Source organism: Anarhichas minor, unplaced genomic scaffold (genome assembly GCF_050575085.1).
Source record: "Anarhichas minor isolate MPS153535 unplaced genomic scaffold, ASM5057508v1 ptg000003l, whole genome shotgun sequence".
NCBI lineage: Eukaryota > Metazoa > Chordata > Actinopteri > Perciformes > Anarhichadidae > Anarhichas > Anarhichas minor.
In genome coordinates this window covers 15175259-15197763 of record NW_027466449.1, presented here as the reverse complement: position 1 = coordinate 15197763, position 22505 = coordinate 15175259, and the positions used below count along the sequence as shown (strand labels likewise).

Genomic DNA, 22505 nt, shown 5'->3' with positions numbered 1-22505 from the left:
GTTGCCACCTTGTGCCCATAGTTTGTGCCTAAAATGTCATACACAGACCGCCTAACGGTATTTCTAGTCAGGCATTTAGTTGTTCATGTACCAAACAATTGGGGCCCTGAGAAAAACACATCACTTTGGCTGGGAAACGTAGTGGCGACAGCCGTTGTCTGCACTTTGTACGGAACGCTCAGTACTACAACTCCCACAAACCTTGCTGGCATTCGCTCGTGTCAAGCGATATGGCGTCTTCTTGAAGCGTACATACATCGCAAGTGTTTTCTTGGCAAGTTATCAAGGTAAGCTGTAAATGTTGTAAAAAATCAAACCCCCCCTGTTGTGTTTAATGATATGAAGTCGTTTGACTCGAGGAAGGTTTTAGTTTTGCATGTTTGGGCCGTTTATAGAAGACAATTAGCCTTTTTGCTAAGTTGTTAGCTAACGTAAGGACCTAGCATGCTAACACTAGCTAGTTGTCTGCATTCATTCTGCAGAGTAACTCGTGTTGTTGTTTACGTCCTAAATGAGATGTTTAGTCTTAATAATGTCGGTAAACTTTGGTGTGAAACTAAAATAAGGCTCAAACTTTCACCGTCAGACTAATTCAATTAAATTAACATAACGTGACATTAATGTAAAATTCAAGCGGACACGCCAGCAACCTTATGGATTAGAGCTGACATAACTTACATGTTTCCTAAACCGTGGAGTCATTACTACGTTTATTTTTGTATTTTAAAGACTGTAGTGCATGGTCTGTTATCGAAAATAAGCGCGTGACAATCTTTTACCTTTAACATTGTATCTTAAGTTGTATTGTCCCCAATAAGAAATGTGTCTTTCTTTCAAGTAAAACACAATACTAAAAACATAATAATTAAATCACATTTCATATTATACGATTATGCAAACCCACCACACAATCAGTTTATGTTAAAGAATGACGTAGTTGGCTCATGTTTAGTGACCATTTCTTGTAATACTTTGTCTTCCATAATTAGATTTTTATGATTGCCTCTTAATTATCCACCTAATTACACCGAGGTGGATAATAATGACCCGGTTATTTCCTCATAACATCCTGCTGTTTTAGGCTAAAAAGAAAATAAAGAAGTTACTTGAAGCTCTTATACATTAACTATGCGTCCATTGGTATAGTTTGATATATTTATGGTCTTTTGATAATGTATCTCTTCTTCTGCTCAGCTTTTGTTGTATGAACTTTAGAGTTCAATAATGTTGGAACATAAATCTTTGTCGCGTTTTGGCATGTGGACACTGAGCGTTATAGTTAATATGTTTTAGACTAAAACAAAATACACTTTTCACTTATCAGGCTCACACTACCATCATGCATGGCTTGAGTTAGATAAGAGCATAACTGTAGGCTGTTCATTACTTTATGTCCTCTCAGAAGTAATAGAGTACAATTCTTTATCAGAAGCCTACCCTAGTGAATGTCAAGTAACTATCATTTATATTTTTTATCATGTTTTTCTTTGTGTTTGCAGATGGCAGCCGACCCCACAGACAAGAAAGATGCCGAACCCTCAGGAACCAAAGACAGGGAGAGGAAACCTCGCAGCCGCTCACGAGAACGTAAAGTCTCACCGACACGCAAACGCAATCGTTCCCGTGAGCGGAATCGCTCCAAGTCACCAGAAAGGTAACTAAAGATTTAATTATCATTCCTGCATAGTTACAGAGCATTTGTCTTGTTTTAGTTGTATTTGATGATATTGACATTGTATGTGATTTGTATTGTGATAACAGAGACCGACGCATGAAAGACAAGGATAGAGAAAAGGAGCGTGACCGGGATAAGGACAGAGAGAGAGGCCGCAAGGACAGAGACAGCCATCGGCGTGATAAAGATCGCAAGAGGTCCAGGTACGTGAAAGATCACATGCCATGTAAATGTTGAGACACTTTCTTTGGCCCACCACCACCAAACAATCACACCAACGTCCAAGTTGTAATTATGACTGAAACTGGTCCGCTATAGTCGAATTGGCATTTTAATGCCAAAGTGCCTCACAAACCAAAAAAATGTTGGATGTCTTATTGCAGACAAAAGGCAAATAATCAGTTTTATACACAACAGTGTCAGTTAAATCTGCTATGAGGAAGTGATAACCTCATAACCAGTTAAAAGTTCCTTACAATAACTTGAACATATGACTATTTAATGGAAAATGTTTTGAAATGGTACATTGTAATTAGTAAAATAAATAATGAAAGCATGATTATTTTGATTAAGAAGGATTACATCTGTTTAAATTAACTTTCCTTTGTAGAAGTCTCTCACCCAAGTCGAAGGAAAAGTTAAAGAGAGACAAGGATATTAAAACAGAAGAGGAAGAAGATGAAAAAAAGAGGAAGGAAAAGGTAAAGATCTGGTTCGGCTGAATCTTTCACGGCGTTGCATCGTTTCTTTGGTTATTTTAATGTTTGACCCGTTGCTTCTGTTCAGGTCCAACCTTTATCTTTGGAAGAGCTTCTCGCCAAGAAGAAGGCAGAAGAGGAAGCAGAGGCAAAGGTGAGTTTCCTGAGGTTCACATTTGTCTTTTCCTTTTTAAACGGAAAATTATTTTTCCCTCACTTCTTTTTATTTTTATTTTATCCTCGTCAGCCCAAATTCCTCTCCAAAGCAGAGCGAGAAGCCGAGGCTCTGAAACGGAGGGAGCAACAGACGGAGGAAAAGAGGAAGCTGTTGGAAGATGAGAGGAAGAAGAGAAGGATGTTCCAGGACATGGGGAGAAAAATGATGGGTGTGTATCAGACGCTGGTGTATTACATTTTAAACAATCTGCATGCAGCTTATAGAAGCATAATGACGGGAACCGAGACTGTGTGTTTACAGAGGACCCCCAGGAGAGGGAGAGGCGCGAGAGAAGAGAGCGAATGGAGCGAGAGAGCAATGGGAATGAAGACGATGATGGAAGACAAAAGCTCAGAGAGGAGAAAGATAAAAGCAAAGAACTCCACGCCATCAAGGTAAGTCGCTGGGGAAATTAAGGAGAGCAGAGGAAATGGTGGCGGTGACCGGCAACTTTATATGTTGAGTCTAAAGCCTGATTCGGATCGCCAAACTCCCCGGTCCTCTTGTCATTTGAATCCCTTCCGGAGAAATTACTTCAAAAATTTAAAATTGATCCAAAGAGATGCTTCTCCTTCTAGTTTATGATTTTCAATCAGCTCAGTGTGAAATTAGTTTTGGGTGAGAAAATGAAGGAAGGTCAGAAACATGTAAACACCAACATTCCCAATGGGAATGTTTATGATGACAGGAGAGCAAGATGTGAAACTTAAAAAAACGTGGCACGTCTCAATTGAATGCCGTCACAATAATTAACAGCACAAAGTTCAATACACTGAGACATTAACACGTCATCGCGTAGGGAGGTTCGAGCTTGCACTCGTCAATGTATTTACAAATGTATTTAAATTGAGGAAAAGTCCCTCACGCCCACAAACGTCATAAATTCAGATACCAAATATCAAATGGCTGTTGTGGCAAATGTTCCGTCATCTCTTAAAAAAACAATGTAACAAAGTGTAATAGAGTGTCACCTCTGCCTGAACGATAAAAGCCATAACTTAAACGGATGAAGCCAACAATGTAACGTATTGTGTCCTAATAGCAAAAGCTTAAAAACTGTGTGCGTGTAGTTTACTTGTAAACTTTTGGTATTCAAGCGTCGCAAACATCAAAATGTCGTCCTTCTTAAACACCTGTTCATTAACACTAAACATTTGAATCATGTAATTTACCAAATTAAATACTTTTAAAGGAGCGTTACCTCGGCGGGCTCAAGAAACGCCGGAGAACTCGCCACCTGAATGACAGGAAGTTCGTGTTTGAGTGGGACGCTTCTGAAGACACCTCAGTCGACTACAACCCGATGTGAGCAAACGCCACCACATTGCATCCCCTGAATTGAAGCAGGTGTTTTTTTTTTTTTTTTAATGAATGTGCACCAGTCTCAACAACGTGATGTTCCCAATCTGTCTCCCAGTTACAAAGAGAAGCACCACGTGCAACTGTACGGGCGAGGCTTCATCGCCGGCATCGACCTGAAGCAGCAGAAGAGAGATCAGTCACACTTCTACGGAGACCTGATGGAGAACAGACGCACGCTGGAAGAGAAGGAGCAGGAGGAGTGAGTCAAACAAAAGCATCTTTACGTTTTTAAACCTAATGCAAAATAGTAACACTGCGTGTATATAAGTAGAGCTGACTGGAAGGTAGATAATAACGTGTTTATGCAATCCAAAAACGTCAGAAGTATACACGATTATTCTAACTCTCTTCTCCTCTCAGGGTGAGGCTGAAAAAGATGCGTAAGAAGGAAGCGAAGCAGCGCTGGGACGACAGACATTGGTCTCAGAAGAAGCTGGACGAGATGACGGACAGAGACTGGCGAATCTTCAGAGAGGACTACAGCATCACCACCAAGGGAGGAAAGATCCCCAACCCCATCAGGAACTGGAAGGAGTATTCTCTGCCCGACCACATCCTGGAGGTCATCGACAGCTGTGGCTACAAGGTAAAAACAATGGTCGCTCTCAATCGTCACGTAGGACCCACTTGACGTGTGTGGTGGTGTTATTTTACCTTTTCTATTTTCTTCTAACTGACCTACAAACTGATATATATATCCTCACTGCTTTTTTAGTGCTTCAATTAAAACATAAAATCTGACTGACTGATGACTTTTCTCTCTTGAAATCCAGGAGCCGACTCCTATTCAGAGGCAGGCCATTCCTATTGGCTTACAGAACCGTGACATCATTGGTGTGGCCGAGACGGGTAGCGGTAAAACGGCTGCTTTCCTCATTCCACTGCTCGTCTGGATCACCACGCTGCCGAAGATCGACAGGTAACACAGTCCACTCAAATCACGTCAAGTGAACACACCAACAGGGTCCCACTACCTTTTTATTTTACTTTACATAACCGTCTACTACACTCCTCTGTTCGTGCAGGATTGAAGACTCAGACCAGGGTCCCTATGCCGTGATCCTGGCTCCGACTCGTGAGCTGGCGCAGCAGATCGAGGAGGAGACCTTAAAGTTCGGTAAACCTCTCGGTATCCGCACAGTGGCTGTGATTGGAGGAATCTCCAGGGAGGACCAGGGCTTCCGTCTCAGGATGGGCTGTGAGGTGAGACATTCAGACATTCAGCTGTTACACTTCTGCAGAAAAGCTAGCAACCTCCTGAATGCACTGAAGTCTGTTCGCATACCCTCTGAATAATTTTCAGTTTTGATTCATTTAGTTTGGCTCTACATTAACATACTTCCTGCTCTTATACCCCAAGGTATTGTGGGAATTTTAGTTCCACAACTTGGAGCATGATTATTTAAAACAAGAGTAATAAAAGAACAATAGACAAAATCAGAAATACCTTTTGACGTGTTGCATTATCAGAGATTTTTATTTTTATTTTTACATTACTGAGGCCAAAATATTGAGCAACTTATGTGTGTAAAATAGTTTTTTCAGATGCACATTAATGTATCCTTACCTATTCTGAAAAAAACAATAAGGTGGTTTCATGTTATCTGGATATCCTGTCGAGATAAAGTAGATTTATTAATACCTGGTGTGAATGCAGAGGCCCTTGGATCAGATGTCATTATCGTTTAACAAAAACAGCGTCTCTTGGCAGGAAGCCCACCCTGCCATTACACTCTTAAGATGAACGACACACATTCACCAGCTGCGTGTTTTCCTCCCAACAGATTGTGATCGCCACCCCCGGCCGTCTGATCGACGTGCTCGAGAACCGCTACCTGGTTCTGGGCCGCTGCACCTACGTCGTGCTGGACGAGGCCGATCGTATGATCGACATGGGCTTCGAGCCCGACGTCCAGAAGATTCTGGAGTACATCCCGGTGACCAATCAGAAACCAGACACCGACGAAGCAGAGGACCCCGAGAAGATGATTATGAACTTTGAATCTGGAAAACATAAATACAGACAAGTATGTTCATCTGTCAAACATAATTTATACACAAGACTGTTGTGTTGCTGCCTGGTGCTCTCACTGTTTGTTTGTGTTTTCATGCTTTATTGTTTTTGCACCTTTTCAGACGGTCATGTTCACAGCCACTATGCCTGCAGCTGTGGAGAGACTGGCCAGGAGCTACCTGAGACGTCCCGCGGTGGTGTACATCGGGTCTGCCGGCAAACCTCACGAGAGAGTCGAACAAAAGGTGTTGCTGATGTCCGAGGGAGAGAAGAGGTGAGACGGACGCAAACGTAAAAACTGTGAACATCGTGTGTCTCTGTTAAAGTGTCAAACTAAGCGGTTTTTTTTCGTTGTCTGTGTGGTGCAGGAAGAAGCTGCTGGAGGTGTTGTCGCGTGGCTTCGAGCCTCCCATCATCATCTTCGTCAACCAGAAGAAGGGTTGTGACGTGCTGGCCAAGTCTCTGGAGAAGATGGGGGTAAGTCGCTGTAGACTGGACTCGACACAAACATTAAATGTTTCCGTTAAAATAAGCAAAAGTTTAAGCTCAGAGAAAAAAACTCTTAGTTGTTTAATTTTCCATGAGAGTTATTGCAAACATGGTGAAGTTTTCTGATTGTTATTGTATTGTCTCATACTTAATTTATAACTTGAGTAATGACAGTCCCATGAGCCTGAGCTGTACTTTGTGTTGAGTGCTAATTCATGTTGCTAAACATCCCGTTAACATTCATTGCTATAGTGAGCGTATTATAAAACAAGATGTAACCTCGGTCGTCTTCTGCTTCACGCAGTACAATGCTTGCACGCTGCACGGTGGCAAAGGCCAGGAGCAGCGAGAGTTTGCGCTCTCCAACCTCAAGGCCGGAGCCAAAGACATCCTGGTGGCCACAGACGTTGCTGGTCGAGGTATCGATATCCACGACGTCTCCATGGTCCTCAACTACGACATGGCTAAGAACATTGAAGGTAAGAGGCCTCATTCTCAGCGTTGGTTTATTCTTTATTGTCTGTTTATTTCTTCTTTTCATTCATAACAATACCTTTGCGTCGTCCTCCTGCAGATTACATCCATCGTATCGGTCGTACGGGTCGTGCCGGTAAGAGCGGTATGGCGTTAACTTTCCTCACCAAAGAGGACGCGGCGGTGTTCTACGACCTGAAGCAGGCTTTCATGGAGAGCCCGGTCTCCACCTGTCCTCCGGAGCTCACCAACCACCCGGAAGCTCAGCACAAACCCGGAACCATCCTGACCAAGAAGAGACGCGAGGAGACCATCTTCGCCTGATTCATCCGGACTGTTTCCACACAAATTGGACTGAATACGCTGAACACACACACACACACACACACACACACACACACACACACACACACACACACACACAGCAGAGTCTCAAACTGCTTCTTTACGTTGTCGCTGTACACAATCTCTGTTTTGCATTCTGGATTTGGTCTCCAGGTATTTTACGCCCATCTCTTTTGGTTCTTTCTCCACCTTGCCTCCCTCGCTGTCGGCCTGTTTTTCTCTTTTCAGCCAGTCTGTTGTGTTAACTGGTGCAGCACTCGTCACCGTACTGGTTTGGGGATTTTAAGACTCAAACGTGGGCAGTTTGTCATCGATGTGTGTGAACTTGAATATTTCTATTCATTCAAATAAGTGTAAATGTGGACTCGGTGATGCACGTTTTGTTTTGCTTCTATAAGGATGATGTGACTGATCTGCAGGGTGTAGATGCTACTCTTCAGTCAGATGTGATACATAGCAGCCAGGATGTGAGTGTAGATGAGTAGTACGTGATATGTTTTTATTGATTACCCGCTGACCGTAATTTCCGTTTCCTCACAGTTTAAGAGACCAATGCCAGAAGTGACGGTGATTTTCTTTAGCTTCAGATGCATCCTGTGACTAAATTGTGATTCATCATTTTAAATATAAACATTTGTATGAGGTGACGTCTGACTCGTGACTCTACAATGATACCTCTCTCTTTCTTTTTCCGATAGCGATGAGCTCAATGGGTAAATGTTGGGAGGCAGAAAAAGGGTTTAGATCTTTAAACTTGTACGAAAGAGCAAACTTCTAGCGCCTGAACATTTAGGAGCGGGAGAGATGTGGAGTTTAGATTAAACACTTTGTTGGCTACACGGCTTGTTCACAAAACAATTTCCAAAACTGTTGTGAGCTTGGCAAGTCAAATTCCTGAGTCTGACCTTTTTATGAACAAACCAAAGCATTTACATAAGAAACAGTCCAAAAGGCAATAAATTAGGAACACTAAATAAAGGTAAACATTGTATTCATGGACACTTGATTAATTATATTTCTGAACAAGCCATGTAACCAATAAAGGCTTTTAATCAGAGTTCCACCAATGCTGCCTGATGTTTAAAGGTATTTATTTTGTTTTTTTTACCTCCGTGTGAATAACCAGTGAGATTATCTCTCATAGACAACCACCATCTTTGTTTTAAAGGCTCTGAAAACACGTGTTCTCAGTCAGCTTCTTACTGAGGGTGATGAGGCTCCACATCAAACATGGCTGTGTTTTCTGCCAAAGTTGGAACAGTTATTGACATTTTTTTTTAATGAGGGATTTTTTTTTGCATTTGTCCTTTCTCACTGATATTAAAATCCAGATGTGATGAGTTCCGTGGCTGTCGATCAAATCTGGTCAAACTACACTCTCACAGTCCTGAAAAAGTAGATTTGTGTAGTAAACTCTTGAGTCATTTTTTCCTGAACTTTAATTTAAATATTTGCTCATTTTGCTTTGAATTTACAGAAATGTGTAACCACGTTTTCAGGGGCTTTTAAATCAGCAGTGTGTATTCCCTGTTAACCACTGTGTGTGGTCATATATAGAAAGTCAGAGGATCACCAATTTCTGATTAACTCTAAAGAAGAGAATCTGTATCTGCATCATATTTCATGGCAATCCATCCACTACAGTCACTAACGAGCACAAATGTCGACCTCATGGTGGCGCTAGAGGAAAAGTCATTACTCCTGTGAAAGTCATTACTACTATGAATGTCTGTACAAACGTCCAAGGCACCGCTAAAGAGTGGATTGTGTAAAAGTGAGACAAAAAAAAAAACGACAAACAATTAAAAGTACGTAAAATGTCATGTTTATTTTGTTTTTAAGTCATATTTTACTTAGCATTGTAAATCTATTTTCAAATAGAAAGCATTCTATACAGCATCAGGCAGGAAATGTCTCACTTTTTACACATTTGCTGTCTCTTTTGATAAATAGAGGGAAGAGGCGTGTTGGGTCACGCTAGCACGCTGTGGTAGTCTGGTGGATACACGGTTAATATATTTAGTGCAGTTATTGCATCACAAAGCAACCATCCCGAAAAAAAGTAGTGCAATTTTTCTTTTTTTTTTGTTGAATCTACTCAAAAACAAAAAGAGGAAGTCCAGATGGTGTAAGGCGTTTAAAGTTTTTCAATGTTAGGCTTAGTATTGCGTACAGAATAAGACAGAGGAAACTAAATTATAACCCTTGTAAAAATTGTGCTTCATGAATTGAAAAAACCTCAACTGCTTTTATCAGCTGCTGAATTGGTCCGCTTTGAAAAACATACTCTGCCAAAAATATAATCAAAATAGCTAATTGGCGAACTAAAACATGCAGGGATTTAATAATCTTTAATTTTTTTTATCCCAAATTGAAAATAAATCTGGCCTGATCTTGGACAATTTCTAAGTGAGTGACTTGTAAAAGTGCATCAACCACCAGGGTCCACCCAATGTTGTGGAGAGGGGGAGAGAGAGAAACAAAAAGTCCCCGATATAAATGTTTGTGGATAAATAAAGTGATGCATTCTGATTTATTATTTTTAAGTAATAGTGTTGTTAGTGGTGTGAGGAGTGAGTAGCCCCAAAGACAAGACTATCACTACAAGACAACGAGGAGAATCTGAATCAATGCATTACTGAAATACTTAACTGTAAAAAGAAACAATCCGATTTCATGCAACACTTGCATAGATTTTTTTTTCTCAATCATGCTGATTTTTTTTTTTTTTTTTTGTCTTCAAAATATACAGAACACTAGATAAGAGATACCTGTGAGACATGGAAGCAGTAAACCAGTGATTCCTAAAGTATCGACCCCCCCAAACTCTTCATCGGCTCGCGGACTAACTATAATGGGTGCGGGAACAGAATGACGTCATGTCACGGCTGCTACGAGTCCTCCAGGAGCGCGACACGTCCGTCACGTGCGAGTGGAGCGCGATGAAGTGTGCAGGACTTTACACCTGAGGATCTGCTTTGTTAAAGAAACAAAGAAACAAAAAAAAACCTAATCAAACTGCAGGACGTAACGCAATGTTTTTGGCAAAGACGCACGAGGGGAGTGAGATATAGGTGTAGAAACTATGGATGCTACAATCAATAACGTGCTACAATCGAATTACAGGGCGATCGGTTGGGGGGTTTGGTGCTGGAGGTGCAAAAAGGCATGCAAGCTTACATTCTCTGAAGATCTTGAAGAGGAGCTGCAGCGTGCGCAGCGTGTGCTTAATAATATGTGAATGATTCGATGTAAACAAGCAAGTTTGGCGAATAATTCACCCTTTAAAAAGATAAACATTCCCTTTTCTTAGTTGTGTTTACATTCTCTGTGGCCGTTCTTTTGTTTTTCTTCTTCTTCTTCTGAGAGGTGTTAAGAGAGTGATTGTGCAACAGCGAAGACGAGTGATGCCCAAAACGCACGAGGTGACGCTGACGCTGTGCTGCAGCCTCATACCGCGTACTTACATTGTGATAAACTCTGTGTGTGTGTGTGTGTGTGTCAATTCACCGTCTTCAGAGTAAAAAACTGACATGGGTGGCAACATTTCTCTGAAACAACGAAGAAGTCCATATCAACAAAATCAAACAAATATAGTAGCCATGAAACAAAAACCAGGTGGCCATTCAGTACATTGTAATCAAATGCATTACTATTTCCCGTGAAATGGACTCAACAGTAGTACATTCCAACGTTGGTTTAACCGTTAGAGGTCATTCAGTTCCTGTTCTGACGTTAATGTGCAAATAGTCTTAAAATAATTATACTCATACATGCAATAGTAAAGATAGTTAAAAGTCTTAGGAATTTTAAGGCCAGCATATGAGACATCCTACAATAGAGAAACCTTAGGCGAAGCAGCTAAAGTTTGAGTTTGCGTACAGCTGGTAGCCTGAAACCTTTCCATTGCAGAGGTGAGTAGCCCTGTTGACTTTAATCTGAATGACTTGACCCTGGAGAGGTCAGCGTGTCCCCTAAAAATAAATCAAAACTGGGAGTCTGGAAGAGAGAAATACTGTAATACACCTAAAGTTGAGAACTCAATAAACTGGACATCTGTTTCTGATTTTTGGGGCTTTTCATCTCTAAAACCATTTTGTTTGGGAACGTAAGACGGCCTGGGGTGATCTCGATGCGGATCTGGAGGCCGGAGGAGGGGCCTAGCTCCTCAGTAGGTGTCTCGGGGGCCTCACTCTTCAGTAGGTGTCTCGGGGCCAGGGGCGGCTGCGCTGGCGGTTGTTCCTCTGGTTGTGACCTTGCTGAGCTTCGCGTTGGAGCAGCCTGTCATGTGACTCGTGCCCGTTGGCACTGTGGACACTGCCGGTGTGCCCACGGTGAGAGGGGTACATGTCCCTGTATGTGCGAGCATGGCAGGGGGAGGCATACTCGTCCTCCTCCTCTTCCTCCTCCTCCTCCTCCTCCTCCTCTTCTTCCTCCTCCCCGCCCTCCCTGTGGCACGGGCTCCCCCTCCGGCCGCGAGACAGGGAGTCGCTGGCCTCGTCGGACGGCATGAGACTGTCCTGCTCCAGGGGGGAGTGGGCCTCCTCACCTGCCTCCTCCTCACCCTCCAGGCCCACCGCCTCACGAGGCTGCGGCTGGTTCTTGTTCTGGTTCTGGAGGATTCGAGTCGTCATGGAGGGAGGAAAATAAATAAAGAGGGTAAAAAAAACAAAAACACTGAGAGCAGCTTCACACTTTTTGGTAACAGCCAGTTTTCATAGACAGCAAACACACAGAGGGTAGACAAAATAATGCAAACACTACATCAAGAAGGATTTTAAAGGAAATCTATCTTAAAACAACACTAACATGCCCGAACGTACATTGAAAAAGTTATTGGTTGCTACAATTGTTCCTCTCGCCCCCTCTGGGTGAAAACACATCCCCTCCTGGAGCTCATAAAAGGCGTCAGCACATTTAACAAGTAAAATCAACAATCTGTTTTTTTGTGTTTTCACAGACTGCGCTTCCTTGCTGAGCTGCAGCAGAGGGATATTTACACAAATATTTCATTTCATCTTCCATTTCATGATTTTAATCTTGAGTCGCTTTTGGAAGAAATCTCTTCACACCCAGTACAACCAGGCGGAACAATCACAGCGACCAGTAACTGTTTCAACCTAGATATAGACATGTCAGTGTTGTTTAAAGATGAAAAGATAACTATGTATATGCCTGTGTGTATGTGTATGTATATATATATACATATGCAGTATGTATAGCTGTGAGAATATAAACACTGCACTTTTGATGCCAAACATCAGAATTTGTGAGCTATAAATCAGATCTGACAATCAGCACTTGGCAATAAATCACAAAAGGACACAGCTCACTTTACTGATTAATGAAATTAAAGGGAACCATGATTCCAGTATGCAGGTACTCCTTGTATTTCAGTTGTATTGATTCTTTTTGTATACAGCACCTATGTGCACATGACTAACTTGCTGTACGGTATAGGAAACATTTAAGGCTAAAAACGACTTAAACATTTATCAAATAACAAAATTGTTGCAGATACTCTTCCGTACAATACATATATATATAAATGGAATACAGCTGAAAAGCCTTTGGTTCATGTTAGCAGAGGTAGTTAATATTAAACTATTTATGAGTCTCTATTTCTAGTGTTCAAAGCCACAAGACACAACTAATTAACTGTTCTCTTAAAAATGTTGTTTTAGAAAGTTTCTAAAACGTCAAGATGTGGGAAATCATGACGACAAGGAGCAGCGGTAATAATCTGCAATTTATACATATAATAATAATAATAATATATAATGTACAATACATAGGGGCTTTGATGTGAATTGATATGCAGCAGTGTTTGCAGTGTTGGTAAAGTCTCTTCAAAGTCCTTCTTAGTTTACAGTGTTTTGTCTGCGCGTACACAGATTAATACTAGACACCCAACAAAAGAAATGCCGGTGAAACAGTTGAACACGAAATGTTACTGTGCTGATGTTATGGTCTCAGTTTATGCATTTAGTTTGGGTGAACACATTATTGAAGCATTGATCATATGCCATCATTCAAGATAGCATTACGTGCCGCTGAGGGCGGGGACACCATTCACAAAGCATGCTCGGGAAAAAGGATCATCACCGATTGAAAATAGAGAATAATCGTCTGATAATTACGCCTTACACAGACGTTTTATACTCTCCCAGAAAGCCTGAGGAGCAGTGATTCACCTGAGACCATGAACTAAAGGAAAGGAGGCAGGATGCAATGAAGAAAAAACACGTCATCTTCTCTGTGGTGAGATCTGAATGAATACAATGCTGTTCATTCACTGTCTCAGCCGCTGTGTAATCTGTGTTCCGGTGTGTAAAAGAGGATTGTTGGGGTTGAGAGTGCAAATATAAATAAATATAAATATGCATATATACAGTATTATATATACATATATATAGATCATAAACCCTACTACTCACCCAATTTTGTAAGCGATCATTCAATTAATTCCTGTGTTTCAGAAAACTGCAAAAATGTTAAGCATGGATGAGTGAGAGGACAGACGAGACAACTGGAGACAATAAAAACAAAGGAGTGAGAATCTGAGATGGGAAGAGCTGGTAAAGACAGTGACAACACACAACATGTTCAAAACAGAGATTCCTGCTTATAGAGTCATGAACACCGTATTAAAACTTTTTGAACAGATGAAGACAAACTCACCTGCAGGCTGGAGATGGCAGAAGGCGGGGTCATCAGAGTCCGCTCCAATAAGGGGTTCAGAGGGGTGTTGCCTGGGAGGTGAGTGGCACGCCAGTAGATCTCCAGGTATTCAGCCAAATGCTCACATGCATCTTCCAGCTGGTTCTCATCCAAAATGACATCAAACATATCCTACAAATGACAGAAAAAGAAAATGAGAAATTAAATCATTTTTTTTTACCACCGGCAGCTGAAAAAAGTGCAAATGTAAGTGGCACAAAAGTTTCCAAATCATTGACTATCACGGTAACGGTGTGCAGCTGGCAAATGTTAATAGCAAAATGTCCATGGACGTAGTATTTTTTATCATAATGTGTGTAAAGGTCATACTATCCAACACCATCTGACCTGCTACGTCAGATAGCAATCCTCCCCCATAAAGCAGGTCACTATTAAACCCTCCCTCAGTGACACGAATCAATCATCCTCGTGTTCTATGATTTTGCGCCAGCCAGATGTAGTATGTCCCAATACATAGTGCAGTATGCCAAAAACACCAGGATGTTCTAGTACATCCGATCCCATACGCGAGCCAGCATGCTTTTCTGGCTATTCTGACCCCACAATCCTTTGCACAGCGGATATATGAGCAAGAGGGTCAAGGGGAAGGTCAGGGGCAGCTCAGATATTAATGATATGAAGCAGTGTTTCCCTCCAATCCAGTCACCTGACCTTCCCCGCCCATCTGCTCACCTGTTTCCTCTTTCCCTCATCAGCCCTGCGGCATTTAACCGGCCTATTTGCACTCTTTCTCTGTCACATCAGCAGTGTTGCTTTTCGGCTCAGTGTCATTTCTTTCGCCCCTCTGTTATCTGTTCTCTGTTACTTGGACCTGCATCTAGACCCTGTCTGTACCTGCCTTCCTGCACCTTTCCTCGCCCCATTTCTGCTGAACTCAATACAGCTTCTGTCTGGACTTTTCTACCCATGCCAGTAAGCTCATGTACTTTCATTTTAGCTATCAAAACCCTGAACTGTTGCTGTCGCTCTGCATTGTCTGCATTTGGGTCCTCCCCTTGCTGTATCACACTCACCCCCATGACAATGTATACACCACATCTCGTGGTAATACATGCAATAGTTGTTGAGTTATTTCAATTAAGACCGCAAAATGTGAACCTCGTGATGGCGTTACAGAAAAAGTCAGTGCCTCTATTTCACCTTGAGAATATGACTTAGGAACAACGGAACATAATAGGACTAGAAAGAAAAGCATCCACTCACAGGGGGGCACTGAGAGAGTTTGTCTGCAGCCATCATCTGCACATTCAGGTGCTTGCTCTGAGACTTCCCCCTGGATTTGACCAGCCTCTGGAGCACCTGAGAGAAAACATTAGAGTAACGTTTCAGGTTTCAGGTGGAGGAAGATGAGACGGCCTTAATCTACGAGTGAAGTGACCTACTGTACCTTTGGTGAGGAAACCTTCACGTAGACAATGATGGGTGCGAGGGAGGTTTTGGCTAGCTGTGCAGGATGGTTGATGGTGTCCGCGTCCAGAATCACCAGCTGCAGGGTTTTGGCGAGTTCAAATATCCTCTCAATCTCACTCTGAACCTCCGCTGCACACACAGACACGTTCGATTTGAGTTCAAACTCATTGCTTCTTTGTACCATAAAGATTTCAGGAGCTTTCATGCTGACATTAGTCACCTAGGCTGGAGCGAGTGTTGGACCTCTCCATTATGGGTCTTTTGTTGAGGACAGATCTCTTGGCTAAAGACAGGTCGGCAGTTACATGAGTGATTGAGATCCTGCCGCAAACATAGAGAGAGAAACAAATATGCTGTGAGACTTCTTGATCAGATTCATTTCATTTTAAGTTACTTTCCACAACTACAGAGATCATCTCTCCACTTTACTGACCTTCCCTCAAATCTGTGTTTCAGGAAGTCAAAAAGAGCTTTCTGCATCATATCCGTCACCTTGGTGGGAAGAAGAGAGGTAAGAAACAGACTTTTTAAACAGACAGAACAAAAACTTCCTGAAGAAATTATGTTTTGCTTTGATTTAACGTCAGGATACCAAAACAGTAAGACTTCGAAAATATTTATGGAAATAATGTGAGTCGTGAGTAAATTTGTATTATGTTTTTCTCTCAAAAAGTTACTTATGTACATGCAACATCTAAAATTCAACATCAAGAAAACAGTTTTGGTTTGCTTCTCGGCCCCTGACGGAGATAAGAAGACAACAAGTTAAATAATAACTTAGATGTAATGATTCATTGAAAATGTATCGAACAGGTTTCACAAGTAAAATATCTCGGCCTTATTTCAGGTCCGTTGATTGTGATTCAAACAACAAACTGCGGCAGTGCAGGAACAGGTTTAATGGTGAAGAGTGTGAGGCAGTCATTCTGTGTCTGCTGGAGGTTAAAGGGGGAGAGGCTCACCTCATAGCCCTTCAGCGATGGTCCCACGAGGACCACCGGCCTCATAGAGGGCACCACGTCGTAGGGAGGGACGTGCTCCTGCCAGAAACAGGGGATGACGAGGGGAGGGGGACGAAGAACAGAGAGAGCCGGGGTAAGAAATGATGGGGGCTGGGTTTGTTGGTTGTAAAAAAGCTAAAAGCAATTACATAACCATGGTTTCTGCAGAGACCATTGAATTAAATTGAGGACTTTTTAAAACCACCAATTTTTACTAAATAAGCTTCCTAACTACTGTGACTAGAAATAATAATAATGAAACATAATTACGCCACAAAAAGCACCTACATGCACAATCCACTGTCACATTTTATAGTGTTTATAGATATATAAAAAGTAATATAAAGGTACCCGTCTCCCATCACCTCGTTTATAAAATACTTAACCAATGTTATTGTCTACGGCAGGCAAAAAAACAGAATGTTCAAGACATTTTTAACACTTTTAAAGACATGTAGATACTCTGAGAATGTCACTTAAAGTTAAAAATAATAAACTACGTATTATGAGCACATGCTGTGTCATCATAAAGTACGCAAACCTACCTGTTTTTGCTTCTGTTTGGCTTGTGAAAACAAGAAAATAACAATCAATGAAAGAAGGGAGACAGAAGAAGACAGCAGAGGGGAAAGTGTTTTTTTGTTCCAGCAAAGAATTAAAGGGAGAGGTTTGTAGTACTTACATTCACCTGCAGATGGCGGTGTGGTCCTCCAACTCCCAGTCACCATGTCCCCTAAACTGGAGGAGTTACCCCCTGTTTTCCTGCAACAGCAACACACTATGTTATCAAACTTTTACTGCGGGAATGAGTCCTCCGAGACGTTTGATGCTATTAACAGACCTTTGTTTCTGCTCCTGCTTGAGCCTCATCGCCTCCAGTCGCAGAGGGCTGGGGATGAAGGTGATGTCTGCTCCCTCTTTTACTAGCCGGCCGATCCACCAGTCATTGTTATACTTCTGTTGAGTGAGACAACAGAACCGTGTCACATATATAAATGTTGTTTTAATGTAATGAAGGGGTTCATCGTAATCGACCACACACAATCACTCACTTCTTTGATGTGCAGGAAGTCTTTGGCATCAAAATTGACTGCAGCTCCTTGGACAGGACAGTCCTCATCCAGAGCTCCGCAGTAACTCACATTCGTCTTTACTGCAAACGCTACAGGTTTGGACTGTTGAGAGATAACAAAAACATGTGTTAGCGATGGAAACAGCAGTACAAATGTATAAGTGGTGTGAACTCATGAATCTGGCTTTAGCCTCGACTTTTGATTTGACTTGATATCCACTCCAAAGATGAAAAACTACATTGCAGAAAAAGAGTTCAACAAATTTAGTCCTTGTTTTTCAGACAACAGATCCACTACGTATCGATCTGACAGCAGCCAATCACGTGGTCGACCTCGAATAATCACATTCGGACATAAAGACAATATGGTGATCAACAAAGAACGGACACCAACACGTTAAACATGAGGCTAAAAACTGAAATGTTCAACCAACTTTGTTTGACATTTGACACGACACAAAAACCATTAAGTTGAGGTGAGCGTGCTAACATCAGCTAACGTTATGGGTGGCCATCAGTAAAGTTAACCTGCTGTTGCTGCTGTTCCTAATTTCACAATGACTTGTTCAGGACTCAAAATAGAAAGTTTAGGACTTGGGCTTGGACTTGGGACCTGCTGATATAGGGGCTTCAACTCTGGACTTAATAACCAAGGACTGAGAATTCCTTGAGACTTGCAAAACAATGTTTCCCACCTATGTTTTGCACTAAAACCCAGCTTTATATATCGTATATATATATCGTTATCGAGATATTGTGATATATATCGTTATTGAGATATGAATGACCTATATTGTGATATATATATATATATATATATAAATATCTCATTATCGAGATATAAAATGCCTATATCGGGATAGAAGAGTTCGGCCATACCTCCCAGCCTTATTTGAGGGCATATATGAAGGTTCTTCTGGAGCAGCAGAGGCCCACAAGTGGCTCCGGACTTGACTTAACGCTACAGTATGCGGTAGTGTAAATCACTGTGTGACGTACCTTAGCTCTGTCGAGCTGCAGTTGTGCCTGGCGCTCGGCTTCACGCCGATACGCCTCGCGGTCCTCCTCTGCTGACAGGTCTGAATCCGACGGCCTACTGGTGTACGAATCAGCCGACCCCTGTCAGGAGCGAGACGGAGGTTGACATATTAGTTGTAATTAATAATAATAATGAATTATAATTTCCATCTAGTCTTGCCAAGACTACTATTACTATGAGGCGACATAGGCAGACCTTCTGCTTCTGTTCATGCTTTCATCTGTGTTTCTGTTCTGCAGTCTTTGTGTGCAGGTGTGCATGCAAATACGTGTCTGTATTCATGAACACATTCATGCATCTCCAACACAATGTGTTGCTCTCCCACACCAGCCATCCTCTGGAAGACCAAATATAGCACAAAGAAGGCAACTGCTTCCTCTTCTCTCCTGCCTGGCCCCGATCCATTCCATCATCCCCCACAGTGCAGCACATATACATCCTCTGTTCCCCATGTTTATTCTCCAAGGACATTTCCTCATTAGCAAAATATATGCTGGCCATCATTTCTCATTGTAAGAGGTTTAAGGACACATCCCAGGGATGGCTCGCAAATTATGCTGAAAGCGACAGATAAAGCACACAAAGAGACGTTTACACAAAGTCAAAAAGGTGACGATGTGCTGCTGCTGGCTTTTATTCTAAACCTGTAAGGTTTCCTGTGATTATTTACTGAAATGACTGCATCACAACCTGTAGAGCTGAAACGATAATATATGTTATATTATAACGATATTATATATATAATATAATAATAATAATTATGAATATTTTCTAAAACCATCCACCTTCGGGGTGAGCTAACTGCTTCAGACACGTGTAGATAGCGAGACCTTTATATTCGCCATTTTTAGTCTCGCGACATCATACGTTGTCTGAGCTGTGCTCTCGCCTCTCCCCCACACACACACTACATGCATGCACGCACACACACACACACACACACACACACACACACACACACACACACACACACACTCTCTTACCACAATTTGTTGATTTTAGATAGCGTGCTCATGAATGTATAGTTTTGTTATAGTTTTAGATATTAGTTGACTAGATCATTATTATTGGAGCTTAATAAACTCTGTTATACTTTAAAGAGCAGCTGTATGATTACTTTGTGCATGTGTATTGTGATTATAGCTGTATATGTGGTCTGTTGCTCGTACTCAACCTTCACTTTCACTCTGAATGTGTAATAGTACTTTGACTATTGACATTGTGAGTGAATGCTAATTATGAGACTTAGTCTATAGTTTGGTTATTGGTCCCTGTTCGCAGGGTGGTGCCTCGTTATTATTAATAATTGTTAATAATCTGACATTAATAATTCTATTTATGTCAATAATAATCAATAATAATTTAGTATATGCTGATAACTCAAACACGCTCCTTTTCGTTCCCAACAATTGCTTATTTCCATTGAGGAAAATCATATAAGGAGAAGAATACGGAGAGGAGCTGTAGATGCAGTGTGGGTACTGTGTGTGTGAGCTCTCCTATATTTGGTATTTCTTTGGATTTCTTTGGAGGAACTCAGCCCTGAATCTGTCAGTAAAGAGAACCGCTGCAGCAAAAACAAATCCAAGACAGGAGGCAAACAAGAAATACAAAAGAATACAAGAAGTGATGAATGAGACAGACATGAAAAGATAAATCTCTCACAGGTAACTCAAGATCCATAATTACAATAATATCTACTGATATGATCAAGCATATTCTTGCAAATGAAGCAAGATAAAGAAACTGAAGAACACCAAACAAAACAGATTTCACTTTGGTTTTGCTTTCCTCTTAAGTGCAGCGACTTAGTTCTGGTCATCCATCTTGCCAACATACACAAACGAATCCTCTGGAGGACCAATTAGCAGCAGCGCAACAAAAGGAAATTCAGGCTCAAAATACAAAAAGAAGTGCCCAGACATGAAGAACAACCACCACCTTTAGCTTTCTCTGCCCCTCAGAATGCATACATACGACCCAAAATATTTTTTTTACCACTTCAAGCCCCAGAGAAACCGCAAGCGAACACCTCTCCTCCTTTATTTTGTATGTGTCTATGTTAGATAACTAGATCTGATTTCTAGCACTCACAAGCTCTGCAAGGCAACACTGCACCAGTGCCAGAGCAGCACCGAGAGAGAGAGAGAGAGAGAGAGAGAGAGAGAGAGAGAGAGAGTAAAGGAGGGTGAGGAGGAAGAGCAAGATAGCTAGAAAGTCAGACAGAGAAGGGGGGACAAGATATACTGAAAAGAGAAGGATGGAGAGTGACTGAAGGATGGTTGGAGAGACGGACGAGAGAGTGTATAAACGATTTATATGACAAGATAAAGCGAGGCTATCTCGAGGGGAAGATGAGATTAGAACATAATAAAATGCTATGAAGGAGTGGAGTGAGACCTAGATATCTATCCTCATCGCAGATAGAAGAAAAGAGGGGAAACACAGTGTGGGGGGGGGGGGGGCATGAGAAGACAGAGACACACAGACAGGCAGAGAGAGTTGCATACCTGGCTGATTAGGAGGACGGCGCTAGAGCCTGATAAAGACATGAATCTGATTTATTTTCTCACTGCAACGGCTTCCCCCGTCTTCACACCGGGAACACGCTCAAACGCACACGGACATAAAAGTGGAATAAATACGGTGGTGGGCACAAGGGAAAGGCGTTGTGTCAGAGATGGGTTTAATGATGTTAGAACACAGAGAGCTGTCTGGGCTGTGATTGCTGTTCAGTGGTAATGTTTGGACATGAGGCTGTGGACCTCTGCTGCACACTGGCTATACCGGTCAAATCCGAAAACAGAACACTGTTACCACCAATGTATCTGAAGGGAAAACTGTGTATTTTGCAGGAGAAGCAGAGCTGCAATGCAGAGTGTAATGACGTGAGTTCTTCTTTATCGTCTTGTCTGAGGATGTCTTGTTTTTTTGTTGTTTTATTTTCCTTACTGCCAAACGTCCCCGTTTGGGAGCTAAATTTAACTGTTCCCTCCTATTCTGTTTCTGTGATTATTCTTCACACACTGCAACACTGATGGCCTCAACTCCACAGGGAGGGGCCAACGAGGAAGTGTGTCATCCAGCTAGTCGAGTCCTCGAGAGGGCCAATTAATCCTTCAGTCTAGGGACAGAACAGCAGGAGATTTCTACATTAATTTCATCAGGATCTTACTGATACCTTCTTTACAGTTTACGTTCTAATTTTCTTTTGGGAAGACACGTAGGTTAATTAACTCGTTAGTCATGATGAAAATATAACTTTAAAGGAACAATTATTGATCACAATGTAAACAAAACCCTATCATTGAAAATGTAAATTTAAGATTGGAATGTACCATTTTCAAATTGATTGAGGGGTGACACCTGGAATATCACTAGACAAAACACAAATCTGTTATTAATGTTATTAATCCTGCGTTAATTGATTTTGGGGTCACTAGGGGGCAGTGACCCCAATGGTGGCTTATCAATTCAATTTATTTATATGACGTCAAATCATAACAAGTTATCTCTATATGACACTTTTCATATAGAGCAGCTCTAGACCGCACTCTATAACATTCCCCCATGAGCAAGCACCTTAAACAGGACGAAACATTGGGCGGAACATATCACCCCATAAAGTTAATATGCTGAAAGCATTTGTTTATTTACACACCCAGCAGACACGGAGCAACATTCATTTGGAGTCATGTTTGTGTCCACCTGTTGAATCCAGGGCAAAATTCACTGCAATATTCACTCTCCTTTTAGTTCTGGTTTGCTCTTCATCAACTCCTGAGGGAAACACCTGCTCATTGTTTTGGTTGACATAAACCAAAACAATGAGCTGAAAGAGGTCAAAACGCTTCATAAAGCTGCAGTGTCGGGTGATTCTTCGCTGTGGGTTCATCACTATGAGGTGTATTGTATTTTTGTACAGTACAAACAGCCGTTGCAGGCGATGTGGCATCGGCCTTTCATTT

At 41.7% G+C, this 22505-nt stretch overlaps 2 protein-coding genes across 2 annotated transcripts; one reads left to right on the top strand and one right to left on the bottom strand.

Annotated features, from left to right (window-relative positions):
- The first annotated feature begins 148 nt into the window (after window positions 1-148).
- ddx23 (DEAD (Asp-Glu-Ala-Asp) box polypeptide 23) lies at window positions 149-7921 on the top strand. Its single transcript, XM_076099761.1, has 17 exons — window positions 149-287; window positions 1500-1654; window positions 1762-1878; window positions 2286-2376; window positions 2462-2527; window positions 2621-2759; window positions 2852-2985; window positions 3783-3895; window positions 4008-4151; window positions 4313-4538; window positions 4726-4871; window positions 4978-5155; window positions 5737-5979; window positions 6089-6240; window positions 6335-6443; window positions 6760-6934; window positions 7030-7921. Exons 2-17 carry the CDS (start codon window positions 1500-1502, stop codon window positions 7251-7253), a joined length of 2412 nt encoding a protein of 803 aa, XP_075955876.1. The 5' UTR covers window positions 149-287; the 3' UTR covers window positions 7254-7921.
- A 3549-nt stretch (window positions 7922-11470) lies between these two features.
- On the bottom strand, window positions 11471-21089 carry LOC142958037 (voltage-dependent L-type calcium channel subunit beta-3-like). Its single transcript, XM_076099762.1, has 13 exons — window positions 21048-21089; window positions 18498-18617; window positions 17479-17601; window positions 17268-17383; window positions 17115-17188; window positions 16972-16991; window positions 16388-16465; window positions 15859-15917; window positions 15646-15746; window positions 15403-15554; window positions 15219-15314; window positions 13956-14126; window positions 11471-11863 (listed from the first exon to the last, which is right to left on the bottom strand). The coding sequence occupies exons 1-13, from the start codon at window positions 21087-21089 to the stop codon at window positions 11471-11473; spliced, it is 1545 nt and encodes a 514-aa protein (XP_075955877.1).
- Between the last annotated feature and the right edge of the window lie 1416 nt (window positions 21090-22505).